At 38.7% G+C, this 12,802-nt stretch overlaps 3 protein-coding genes across 3 annotated transcripts; all 3 read left to right on the top strand.

Moving 5' to 3' along the window:
* The first annotated feature begins 6,701 nt into the window (after positions 1-6,701).
* On the top strand, positions 6,702-8,709 carry LOC127080407 (uncharacterized). Its single transcript, XM_051020727.1, has 7 exons — positions 6,702-6,763; positions 6,984-7,090; positions 7,191-7,252; positions 7,927-7,998; positions 8,120-8,198; positions 8,294-8,369; positions 8,464-8,709. Exons 1-7 carry the CDS (start codon positions 6,702-6,704, stop codon positions 8,672-8,674), a joined length of 669 nt encoding a protein of 222 aa, XP_050876684.1. The 3' UTR covers positions 8,675-8,709.
* Positions 8,710-8,894: 185 nt separating this feature from the next.
* LOC127080406 (uncharacterized) lies at positions 8,895-9,734 on the top strand. Its single transcript, XM_051020726.1, has 5 exons — positions 8,895-8,903; positions 8,949-9,203; positions 9,293-9,340; positions 9,433-9,489; positions 9,563-9,734. Exons 1-5 carry the CDS (start codon positions 8,895-8,897, stop codon positions 9,647-9,649), a joined length of 456 nt encoding a protein of 151 aa, XP_050876683.1. The 3' UTR covers positions 9,650-9,734.
* LOC127080405 (probable peptide/nitrate transporter At3g43790) lies at positions 9,706-11,285 on the top strand (the record flags this gene model as incomplete). The annotated part of the gene is made up of 9 exons (XM_051020724.1): positions 9,706-9,744; positions 9,824-9,873; positions 9,986-10,061; positions 10,135-10,323; positions 10,428-10,515; positions 10,673-10,758; positions 10,844-10,951; positions 11,059-11,103; positions 11,193-11,285. Coding segments are annotated over 9 exons (774 nt in total), but the record flags the coding sequence as incomplete, so codon positions are not given.
* Positions 11,286-12,802: the final 1,517 nt, after the last annotated feature.

Raw genomic sequence — 12,802 nt, 5'->3', positions numbered from 1 at the left:
CTTGTCCAATAGCAACACGCCAGCGCTTATAATTGAAGCGGCGTCATTTTGGTCATGTTGATTAATATTACAAGTTTGCCATTATCTGAATTAATTTGTTTTATTTCATTATTTCTTTTTGCAATTCTATTTCATTTTGATACCTCAACTTCAAAAAATCCTAGAGGATTCATTTTTCATCCAAATTGAGTGAGACTTTTTTCATGATGATCCTTATGATGTGTAGAATTTAATCATGATTTTTATTATTTTTGTGCACATGTGGAAAATTTAATTTGTCTAGGGATTGATTGAATGTGTCACATATGTGTATGTCTTGCCATATCTTTCATAAAATGATGATGCTTTCAAATAAATGGATGAAATTTTTTGTGCTTATTCTGGACACTTTGATGGTGATTTTCATGTAGAGTTTGTAATTTTTGGACACTTGGTTGTTGAGATATGAATTTTTGAATTGAGGTGTGACAATTTGTGTCACACCAAGCTTGTTGAATTTCATGATTTTATTTGATGTGCTTAGGGATGTTGAATTGAGCCAATTTTTTGCATGAATGAGCATATATATGTTGAGATCACATGAGAATTTTTCTGGAATTTTTGCTTACATTTCCTAATTGATTGAAATTTTCTCTTCTGTTGGCTCATTTTGTGACATTTTGTAATACATGATTGTATTTTGCTTGTGAAATTCTCATGATTAATTGGATGAATGTGAAATTTGGTGGAGTGATTCTAGACACATTATAGGTCATTGTGGTTTTGATCCCATTCATTTATCATGTATTGTCTCTGTTTTATGATTTTTGGAAGTTGATGTTTGTTTGGATACCATGTGTTGGCTTGCTTGAACTTGTCTGAACTTTATGAATTTAATTTCCATACTTCCATTGATCCAATTGAGCTAAAATTTGACATGCTATCCATTGAATGTGTCCTGTTTAGGTGTGAATTTTTGTGGAATTAATTGAAATGTTTTGGTATGCTTTTGGTTGAGATAGTTCTGTTTGGTCTTTTGAAGTTGCAAGTTGCATGTTTGATATTAAATTGTGCATAAAATGATAATGGTGATTGATATGAGCATGGGACCAATTGCATCTGCTTTTGATTTGTTTGAATGTGATTTTGGATAATTTTCACTTGCTGTTTTGATTTTGTGCATCTCCTTTGGACCCTAGGCTTGGCCTAGTGGTCTAGTTTCTCATGTTTGGTTTGGGTTTTCAGGTTGAAATGCAAAAGGCTTAAGGAGATAAATGCAAGCTGATTAATTTGAGTTTTGTTTGATGTTGTAAACTAACTTGTTTTGTGTTGTAGGGTTTGATGCTTGAGTTTGAGCTCATGGCTTGCACTTGTGTGCATTAGCTTGTGTTTGACTGTACAGATTAACATTTGTTGTTTACTGTTGGTTGGTCTGAGTACTGATGATACTTGATTGATTTCATGTACATTAAGTCGCTTACAGTTCTTTAAGAACTTGCTTTTTGTTGCTTGGTTTTTAAACCAGTTGAGGTAGACTCTCTTGTCTCCATGTAGTCTGGAAGACCTGGCCTGTTACTTGGCCAGGCACCTGTCTGAAGTCCTCCTTAAGAGGCGATGTTTGTGATTGTTTACTTTTGTGCCAAGCAGGTAAAGACCTCTATGAGGCAATTGGCGGAACCCAAGGGATATGCAATCTATCCCCCGCTATTCTGTTGAGTCGTCCCTCTGCTCACACCACTGTGTTGATGCATTGGGACACAAACCCAAGATCTTGTACAGTGTACAGTTGTGTCAGAGTCTTGAGCGTAGAAGGGTTCCCACTTTCTGGACCCACGCTCCTTTGTCTGAAGCTCTCCCTGGTCAGGGATAAGAGCTGTGAAGTCTAATCTTCACTCACCTTTCATCAGCTTCACCCTGACTCTCAATGTCAGGGTTAAGAGCTAACACTACCCTTGTACAGTTGACTTGCTTCGGCAGTCTAACCCATTGTTTGAGCCTCACTTGACTGGATATAGTGTGTGCTATGTGAAATACTTGCTTTGTTTGTTTATGATTGCATGCTTGTTTTTTCCTGGTTAGGATTAGCTTGCTGTTATGCAAGTCAGGATAGAAACCATAACATAGGGCAATGATGCATGATAACACTAGGCTCGAGTACAGCTCCCTGGTAGTGTGTCTCCCCTTTGTCTCTGGCTAGAATTTCTTCCCTTTCAGGGGAACTACGTCGCCCTGATCCTCATACCAGATGAGGTACGTAGGCAGGAGACCGTGCGAGGTCTCTCCGGGCACTTTTCTTTCTTTTTGTGTGTGCGCTTGACAGTTATAGGCTCGAGTTCCCGACTCCCTATTAACTTGTTTGGTTGTTGTGTGCTTGGAAGCTGATGTAAGTCCATCGAGTGGCATTCGGGTCCCAGTGTGCGTGTGTTTGGTTCGGATGCCGATGTAAGTCCAGTGATTGGCGTTCGAGCTCCACGTTTGCCTTTTTGTGTGTGTTTTGGTTCGGATGCTGATGTAAGTCCAGTGATTGGCATTCAGGCTCCCAGTTTGCCTGTGTTTGTGTTTGCTTGTTTGGCGTGCGTGAGCCGAACTACGGCAGCTCTGATTCTCGTTCCAAACGAGATACGTAGGCATAGGATGCGATATCCTAGCGAGCCCTCTCCTCTATTTCCCCACCTGTGTTGTTTCGGTGTGTGTGTGTGATGTGTTTTGTTTTAGCAACCTTTTCTTTCTTTTAGAGCGTGGATCCCGTCGAGTACGACGGACGTGAGGGGTGCTAATACCTTCCCCTTGCGTAACCGACTCCCGTACCCTTTCTCTTTGGTCGCGAGACCATGCTTTTCCCAGGTTTACTCTGAGCGTTTCCTTTCCCTCTTTTGGGATAAATAACGCACGGTGGCGGCTCTATGTTGTTTTTGTTTTAGCCCGCCGGTTGTTTTTCGCGGATGCGACAGCTGGCGACTCTGCTGGGGACCACTAGATGTTGACCTTCTGCTGGTCCATCTTCCCTAAGCGAGTCTCTCCTAGCGCTCTAGGTTGGGGTTTTGGTTGTTGTGTGCTGTTATTTATTGCATTCATTGTTTATTGTTTGCATTTAATGTTTGCATTAATGTTTGCATTCATTCATCTTCATCTGTTCATCTGGCTGTGCTGTGTTGTCTCTCTGTTTGGGGTGGGAGTTACTCGAGGTAAAAGGCCCAATACCCAGGCTATGAGTGCAATCTAGGAAACCTAGGAATAGAGTGATTCATGGGAAGCGGGTGGTATGCGCCACTTAGCGGAACATTGACATCACGAGCAGTTCAGACCCTGGTGGGATATTATCGTTACATACTTCGGGTGTGTATATGATAGTATTCTGCGAAAGGTTATTTATGCTGCGTTTCTTTCGATCTTACCCTGGCCTAGATGACACCCGTGAGTGGGGAGGGAATGATCTTTATCACAGGTACAGATGGTGATTTTGATGGTGACTTTTGGTTCCGTTGATCAGAGTCATATTTATAAGTCGGATTTATGGCCGTTTATTGCCGAGACGCCGGAGTGTTGTCCGTGTTATTTATCAGTGGGGATCCGTTTATTTCAGGATTCCCCGGGCCGATTCAGAGGGTTGTGGTTATCAGATCAGTGAATCTCTGGTGATGATGGTGATGTATCTTTCAGTTCCGTTTATTTCGGAGCTCCCGAGTCGGATTTATGGTTAATCAGTACCTCAGATGGTTGTGATCAGTTCATAGATCAGGCTTCAGTGCAGCAGATGTTCAGATGACTTAGAGGATGGCACAGTGCATTGCATTCACGCATCAGCATCATCCACATTTTGCATTCATCGGCATCTAACTCACGTCTATCCATACTCAGGGTACATTCTCGATTGAGATTCGGGTTGAGAGACATCCTGATGTCAGAATATGAATGTCAAAATATTATCTGTCTCGATGAAACCAGAATCAAAGGACAGAATCTTCCTCATGTGGATAGACGTTGCATTCATGCATGATCATAATAACTTGTGTTTTATTTTGCAGGTATTTGTTTCTAACGTGCTTGATTGTTTCAGGAATCATTGCTCGTGCTCGCAGAGTTGTACCTTTGCACTCAACCCGTCCTCACAGATACTTTACCAGACGCAATACTCCCAGACTAATGGATCTCCCAAATACAGATATCCTTGAGCTGAAAGACAAGATGACTGAGCTGATCAACATCATGCAAGGTTTTGCAGTTGGTCAGAAGGCTCTAGCTGATAAGGTTGAGAAGCTCGAGCAGGCTTCAACGACAAACAGCGGTGTAAACCTGGATGGTGTCTCCAACCAGGGGCTTGGTGGTTCTCGAGACAGTGGTAAGAGAACAACGATCGGTATAGTGAATAACACTGCTGGAGGTTTCGGTGTTGCTGGTGGCCAACCTGGGCAGAATCTGAAAGACAGTCTGATCCCGCCTTTCTTCGGTGTTGAGGATGACAGAGAGGAAGACAGGGAGGCTGATCAGTTCTCGATGCATAATGAACCTTTCGGTCAATATGGTGCCCCACCGCAGAATAAAGAGATTCAGCTGCTGGCTGAGAAGATCAGAGCTTTAGAGAGTTACGCCACTCCTGGGGTGGTTAACATGTCAAACATGGGGCTGGTAGAGGGGATTGTGATCCCGCAAAAATTCAAAGCGCCCGCTTTTGACAGATATAATGGGAGTTCCTGCCCCGAGACTCATCTGCAGGCGTTTGTCCGTAAGATCTCAACTTACACTATAGACCAAAAGCTGTGGATGTATTTCTTCCAGGACAGTCTGTCCGGAGGCTCACTGGAGTGGTACACCAAGCTTAAGTCCTCAGATGTCAAGAATTGGCAAGATCTTGGGGACGCTTTCTTTAAACAGTATCAGTTCAATGCTGATATGGCTCCGAGTCGTACCCAGCTGCAGGGCATGTCTCAAAAGAATAATGAGGGGTTTAAAGAATACGCCCAAAGGTGGAGGGAGTTGGCTGCCAGAGTGCAACCTCCTCTAGTTGACAGGGAGATGTCTGATCTCTTTATGGGGACCCTGCAGGGGGCTTATGCTGAGAGGATGGTTGGTTGTCCGGTGACCAACTTTTCTGATATAGTTGTGGCTGGAGAGAGGATTGAGAGCTGGCTGAAGCTCGGGAAGATTCAGGGTAGCGCTTCTTGTAACACCCTTCTACCCAAACGACATATTTAAATAGATTATCAGAGTACAACATGTAGAAGAGTGTACATTTCTTACAACATAACAATTTTCGCATCACAACATAAAACATATTATTTATTTTATTTAAAACTTCGCAGCGGACAACAACATTAATATTATCATTCATCATATAACAATTCATAATAATGGCTCAACATTATCTCAACAAAACATCTCAACATGTTAGTCATCATAAACAACGTAAATAATAATCAATTATCTATCGAATCCCATAACCCCGGTGTCACATGACCAGAGCATTTGACTCGACTCGGTAGAATAACTCTACACTTATTCTTCAAACCTCAACAATAGCTACTCCTCTTTATCTGCACATTGCTCATCATAGATGAACATAAACACATGCAGAAGGGGTGAGAATCACATTATTAAATAATAATATAACGACAGAAATATAAACATAAATATGCCAACTTAGCTCATCATAATCATCATTCTCAACATACTCATGAACATCAACAAACAACATATCAAATGCAATGCACACACCCATGCATGACTCAACACGACTCGGTATACCCATTTTGTGACCAACTACAGGATCACCACTCCCAGATTCATCACCATAGAATCCGAGTTCCCCGTAAGGAACCAAGCCTCTCAACAAGCCCGGAGTCAACAACATCATTGGAACGCAGTCCGTTCATCACTAGGCATCGGCCTTTCATGAATGCATGCACACCAAGCATGCATCATAATCAACATAGCAACAACAGCATCATATAGTCATGTTATCATCATCATTAACACATTCTATCACAAAGCATATCACATCATGCCACATAATCAAACACAGTATTATCACACTCTACTAATATCTATACCACTCAAAGCAACGGGAAATGATCCCTCGTATACTATGCATCAGCTAAGTTACCTCGCTCAACCTAAACAACCAAAACTGCACAACAACAGCCCAGGAAAGACCACAATTCTGCCCATACGCGTATTGCCTATGCCCATACGCGTATTGCCCACGCCTGACCAAATCCATACACTACGCCAAAAATGACTTTTAACAGCGCATCTTAGACAGCGCTTTTAAAAGAAAGCGCTGTCTAAGGTTAAAATTAAAATAAAACACGGAAAATGTTCCAAAAAAATAATGAAAGCGCTGTCTAAGGGGGGGTCTTAGACAGCGCTTTCTAAAAGCGCTGTCTAAGACCCCCCCTTAGACAGCGCTTTTAGAAAGCGCTTTTAAATATAGACCTTAGTCAGCGCTTTTGATAAAGCGCTGTCTAAAGTCTTTAAATTAAAAAAAAAATTAAAACCAAAAGCGTTGTCTAAGGGGGGGTTTAGAAAGCGCTTTTGGAAAGCGCTGTCTAAGGCATACCTTAGAAAGCGCTTTCCACAAAAGCGCTGTCTAAGGTCTAATTAAAATAAATTAATTAGTCAGCAATGCAATGGGACAACAATGGCCTTAGGCCCAAGCCATGAAGCCAAGAGAGGTGAAAGGGTTCATACGGATCCATTTCAGATTCATTCCTCACATCTCTAGTATGCCTCACCACCGGATACCAGGACCTCGCCGCGCCGAAAATCGCCGCTGGCAATGGTGGAGGTTAAAACACCTTCACCTCTACCCCATTCTACCCGCATTGATTCTCTCTTTCACAATCTCAACCTAGCTTTCATCAACTCCTAGCCAAATTTCCAATCGAAGTAAAGTAACCGAGAATCCTAAAAGAGGAAATTCAAATTAAACGCCGACGAAGCCTAATCCAGGTTCCAGAGCTTAGGGCTATTGTTTCTTAGCATTCATACTACAAACTGGTAACAAGATTCAAAGGAAATCAAGAGAAACAAAAGAAAAGCCTACCTTCAGAGCAGTGGCTTGCTCTGGAAAGTGTTGAGCATATTGAAGAGGAGAATGCAGAGAAATCCCGAGGTATGCTTCTATCTCTTTCCTCCCATTGATGATTTCTTCTTCTTCTTCTATCACAATAGTTTGTAGGTTTTTAAGCTCGAATTATTGTTAATTATGCCAGAAAATAAGAGTGTGAGGATGATTTGCAGAGAGAGATGGAGTGAGAATCATAGCGAATTAAGAGTAATTTTCAATGAGTGGTTTTGATTTGTGCAGAAAAATGATTGATTCCTCATGATTGAGGGAGAATGAGAATATATATAGATGGGTTAGCAACTAAATCATGTAGGTTTTTAGGGAAGTTAGTTAAGAGTTTGGGAACTATTAAAGTTAATGGATTCAATGAAGAAGGTAGTTATGAGTTTGTTAACACTGTTAAATTTTATTAAAGGTGTTATGAGCTTGAATTTGAAGTTAACGAATGTTAAGTGAAATTAGTTTTTTATGTTAGTAGAAATTAATGTATTTAATATTGAAATGAATTAATTAAGAGAGTACCAAAAACAATTAGCTTGATTAATTGAAGTGATGTTAGTTGACAGTTAGAGATTGAACTAGGTTAGCGTAGTTAGAATAGTTATGAAACTGACAGTTAGTGATTGTTAGATTGAGGAAATTAAATTTAATGTAGTTAGATGAAATCGATGTGGAAAAACAGTTAGGTTGAAATGGAATAGTGATGTCAAGTTAGTGAAGAATTGAAGTTAACTTAGAGTTATGTTGACAATTAGAAATAAGGACTGTTATATATGGATTGAATTTGATGTTAGCATGAAAGTTATGCTAAGATTTGTTAGGGTGAATCAGAATTTAAGTTTGTAGGCTATGTGTGTCAACTACTAATATAAGTTACGCAGGCTGTTAGAAAAATAGAAGATGAGCGTATTGTTAGTTATTACATTATGCTGTCAAGTGGAATTACATTGATTGTATGTTGAATGAAATGCTTGGTTGTTTTTTTGAAATGGAACTATTAGGATTAGTAAACACAGTTAGATAATTAGTTGGATTGAACTGTCAGCATGGCACAAGTTAACTCTTTCTTTGTAGGTTGAATTGCTCAAGAATTCAAATGAAGAGAAAGAGAATATTCATTCACCTAGGCCACTCTATTTGGAGCTTCATCCTGGTTCCTTCATCTTTCTTTTAATACTTGTCCTTAATTCAAAATATTTTCTAAAATTTCTTAATTGTGTTGTATTATTTACAACTCCAATCTCTCAGTTACTACTACTAAGGAACCACAAGTGCATAAAACTCAATGGGAGAAACACCTTGAAGATGAACTAGTAAAGTCTAGGTATTTTTTTTTAATTTGTTCTGTATGTTTAGTATGTCTTGTTGCTTGTATAAAAACATCAAACTTAGTATTTGCTTTCAGTTGTTAATGTTAGGAAAGAGAATTCCGAACTTCGGTCAGAGCGTGACGAGTGGAAGAAGCGAGCGAGTTTCGCTAGAGAAAGATTTCGAAGTTTCAAGGAAGAATCTGAAAAACAAGTAGTTTATCACATAATAACTTGCGCTTCAGCAATTGAATCAATTGAGAACTTCATGACAGCATTTACTTGTTTGTTTCTTCTTATAGTTGTCTGTGTTGAGAAATGAAAATGAGTCAATTACAAATGCTGAGAAGAAAGCTTGCATTGTGATACAAGGTTTACAAGAGAGACTAAACCACTTGCAGGTTTTGGATGAGACTAAGTATTCTATTGTTGAAAATTCTATAGTTCTGTTGTATGAATTCTTGTTGGTTAATTCAATTACCACATAGATTGCAGCACAGGATTACATTGCAGAGAAGAAAAAGTTTGAAAAACATATACAAATGGTAGAGGTATGTTATAGTTACTTTTTTTTCCTTCCGGATTTCTTGTATTAGGTTCTTATATTTGACTTAATTCATCCTTGCAAGAGTGAATGTACTAAGCTGAAGAAAGAACTACAAGAAGAGCATAAAGATATTCAGTATCTTACACTAGAATCTAACCGGAGTCACGAGACGGCACGAATCGCCACAAGAGAAGTTGAAGCAGTAAAACAAGAGCTTATAGAAGAGCGCAAAAATGTTGAACGAATTAAAGAGAATTTTATTAGAGATATTACATTCTCCGATTCAAAAGCTATTGTCGCCGAGGTACGTATTTGTGCCTCAACTATTTAATTAGTTTGTTAGATGAAAATTTTACAAGTGTTACAGTTTTTGTTCTTGATTTTATTGGCTAGGCAAAACTGAGTGATCTTCAAAGAAAAACAAAATTGAGAGATTATAAGGTGAATAAGATTTCAGAGTTGTGTTTACATAAAGTTAACAACAGTTTTGTTTGTGCAAGTATTAAGGTGAAAGAATTTGTTATGAAATGTAGGCATGCACTATATGTCTGACTAATGAGAAGGACATGGCATTTGGGTGTGGACACATGGTAAGCTCTTATATATAAGTAGTTCCTTTTTTACTACCAATCTTTCTCTAACTATAAAGAAATTCTTATGCAGACTTGCAGAGACTGTGGATCAAAGTTATCAAAGTGTCCAATATGTCGTGAGCAGATCACAAGTCATATTAAGTTGTTTTCTGGCTGACTCCCTGTTTTTAAGTGCTTTTGTGGTCACCAAATATAGGTTGTACATAGATTCTCATAGTAATTGGACCAGCATTGGGAGGTTATTTGGCTCAGGTACTTGATGCTTCATAGCTATTTTAATTGAAGACACTTTTATTCGTTTCGCTAATACTGTGTGAAATTTACATTGCAGCCAGCAGTGAAATACCCTCATCTATTTCCAAAAGACTCATTTTGGGATAAGTAAGTGGATTTTACTTGATTTTTAGTATCATAAAGTTCTAACAATTCAGCTTTTCCTTCGATCCTTATTGTTGATGTGATTATTTTAATTGTCAAAACATAAACCATGCAGGTTTCCATATTTCTTGCCTTCCTTGTCAGGATCAGCTTTTGCATTTGTGGTAGCAATTGCATGCATCTGGCTTCCGGTATGAGTAAGCAACTTCATAGTTTGTTAAACATGTATAAGCATTTGATCACAAAATTCCTGCATCACTGTAGGAAACACTTCACAACCACCCTCTAAGCAATGAGTCTATTGATGATGCTGAAGCTTTAGAAACTGGAAACATAAGTAATGACGACGACAAAATAATCCAAAAAGATGAAAACCTCTTCCTGAACTGGCCATTAATGTCATCTATTATTGTGTACAGCATTTTCTCACTTTATAATGTTGCTTATCAAGAGGTACCATTCCTACTTTTGGTGACTTATTTGAACTTTATAATGTTGCTTAACAGATATTAAATCTAATAGGATATATAAGTAAACACCATTCTACTTCATGATAGGTTTTCTCATTATGGGCTGTTAGTCCTGGAAGGTTTGGTGGTTTGAACTTTACAACTGATAATGTAGGCGATGTTCTCGTAATATCAGGTACGTCTTTGATATGTGTCACTAGAGATTTATTAGTGTTGGGATTAACATATTTTCTAGCCTTCCTTGTCACATATCAGGTACATTGCTTTGTGCATTTCATTTTTCAAGATATTCTGCTTAATAACTGACCTCTTCTCAAATGGTCAATGATCAGGTATTGGTCTTATTGTCTCCCAGCTTTTCCTCTACCCTTCATTGGAAAGAGCTTTCGGACCTATAAAATTTGCTCGCATCTCCGCAGTAAGTTTTTTTCCATTCGTAGAAACTAATGCAACTCAGCATTACATTGGTTCTTGTTCTAAAAATGTCTTGTTACCTTATGTAGGTTTTATCAATACCTCTGTTGCAAAGTTACCCCTTCATAGCAATGCTTTCTGGCATTACGCTATACCTAGTTATTAATATTGCTTCTCTTCTGAAGAATGTTCTAAGTGTAAGTTTATCTTTTTGTTTATTTAACCGATCATGAGTGATCACGTTTCAAACAAACATCTGTATGTATTACAAGCTTATCTAATAGTATTTTTTTCTCAATTTCAGATGACGATAATCACTGGTTTATTTATTATGCAAAATAGAGCCGTGGTAATTTTTTTTCTTTAATTCTAAGCTTTTATTTCTTTTTGAAAGTTGATATTATATTTTGAGGAAATTGTGGCGTAAATGGAAAACAGGAACAACATCAAAGAGGGGCAGCTAATGGCATTGCTATGACTATAATGTCAATATTCAAAGCAATCGGTCCAGCGGGAGGTGGTGCAGTGTGAGTTTCCCTTTGATTTCTCTACCTATCTTTCATTGTTTCAAATTGTGAGATAAACTTGCTTATTGTATGTGTTTGTACAAACTTTTTCATGTTAATTTTCTTTGTGATTGTTTGAATCAATTGTGCTAGTACTAGTATTGCAATAATCCTGAAGTCTTATAGGCCTAGACTAAAATTGATATGGTTTGTAGTATATGTTATGACTTGTAAATGTGTACATAAATTTGTATATATTTTGATACATTTAAGGCAAAATTGGTTTGAATTGGTATATATATATATTTGTTAGCCAAAAATTGGTAGAAAAAAGGCCAAAATGGCATATATAAAATGTGATAATTGTCTGTCAAAATCTGGTTGAAAACAGGTAGAAATTCTGGTTTATAAACCTGTAAAAAATGTGGTTTAAAACAAAAGCTTCAAAAATTTTCGTATACCTTAGACAGCGCTTTTGTAAAAAGCGCTGTCTAAGGGGGGGATTAGAAAGCGCTTTAGGCAAAAGCGCTGTCTAAGGGGGGGGGGCTTAGACAGCGCTTTTTGAAAAGCGCTGTCTAAGGTATACCTAAAAAAATTAAAATAGGAGGGTATTAGAAAGCGCTTTTGGCCAAAGCGCTGTCTAAGGGGGTGGGGCTTAGACAGCGCTTTTCAAAAGCGCTGTCTAAGGTATACCTAAAAAATTTAAAATAAGAGGGTCTTATAAAGCGCTTTTGGCCAAAGCGCTGTCTAAGGGGGGGGGGGGGGGGGGGCTTAGACAGCGCTTTTAAGATTTAAAAAAGCGCTGTCTAAACCTTTAGCAGCGGAGGTTTAGACAGCGCTTTAAAGCGCTGTCTAAGGCTAAAAAAAGCGCTGTCTAAGGTCTTGTTTGTTGTAGTGATACGCGTATTGCCCATGTCCATACGCGTATGCTACGCGTATCACATTCCCATACGCGTACCAACAGAGACCAAAACACGTTCAAAACATCATCTTCCTCATCCATACGCGTATTGCCTAGTGCCATACGCGTACCAGGCCATCTCATACGCGTATTGCCTAGTGCCATACGCGTATGACCAGAAACCAGATCTCCAGATCTGCAATGGCTTCTCTGCTACGAGATCTATCCAAATTCATCCTTCCACAGTCCAAATTTCGCACAAAATCACTCATATCATCTAATATAATTAGTCTCCTATTCGATTTCACAAATCCTAACATCATTGCATATAATTTCTACGAATTCCTTCGATTAAAATCCCAATTTCGTTCATCTAATATTTCACCATTTTCAGCATATTATTATTTAATAAGGTTCAGACCCCTTACCTCTTTGGATTGAAGGAAGCTCTGAGCAATCTTTGGCCTTTTCCTCTTCCTTCTCTTTCTCTTCAGCGTTTCTCCCCCCTTTCTCTGACTCTGAGGCAAAACACGTGAAAACAACCTGAGTCCTCACTTTGGCCTCTTTTATCCAATTTCCACTTTTACCCTTCCACTCTTCATATTCCCTTTATTTTATTTATTTAATTATTATTAAAATGA

Source organism: Lathyrus oleraceus, chromosome 5 (assembly GCF_024323335.1).
Source record: "Lathyrus oleraceus cultivar Zhongwan6 chromosome 5, CAAS_Psat_ZW6_1.0, whole genome shotgun sequence".
Classification (NCBI taxonomy): Eukaryota; Viridiplantae; Streptophyta; class Magnoliopsida; order Fabales; family Fabaceae; genus Lathyrus; species Lathyrus oleraceus.
This window is presented reverse-complemented; position numbering and strand designations above follow the sequence as displayed.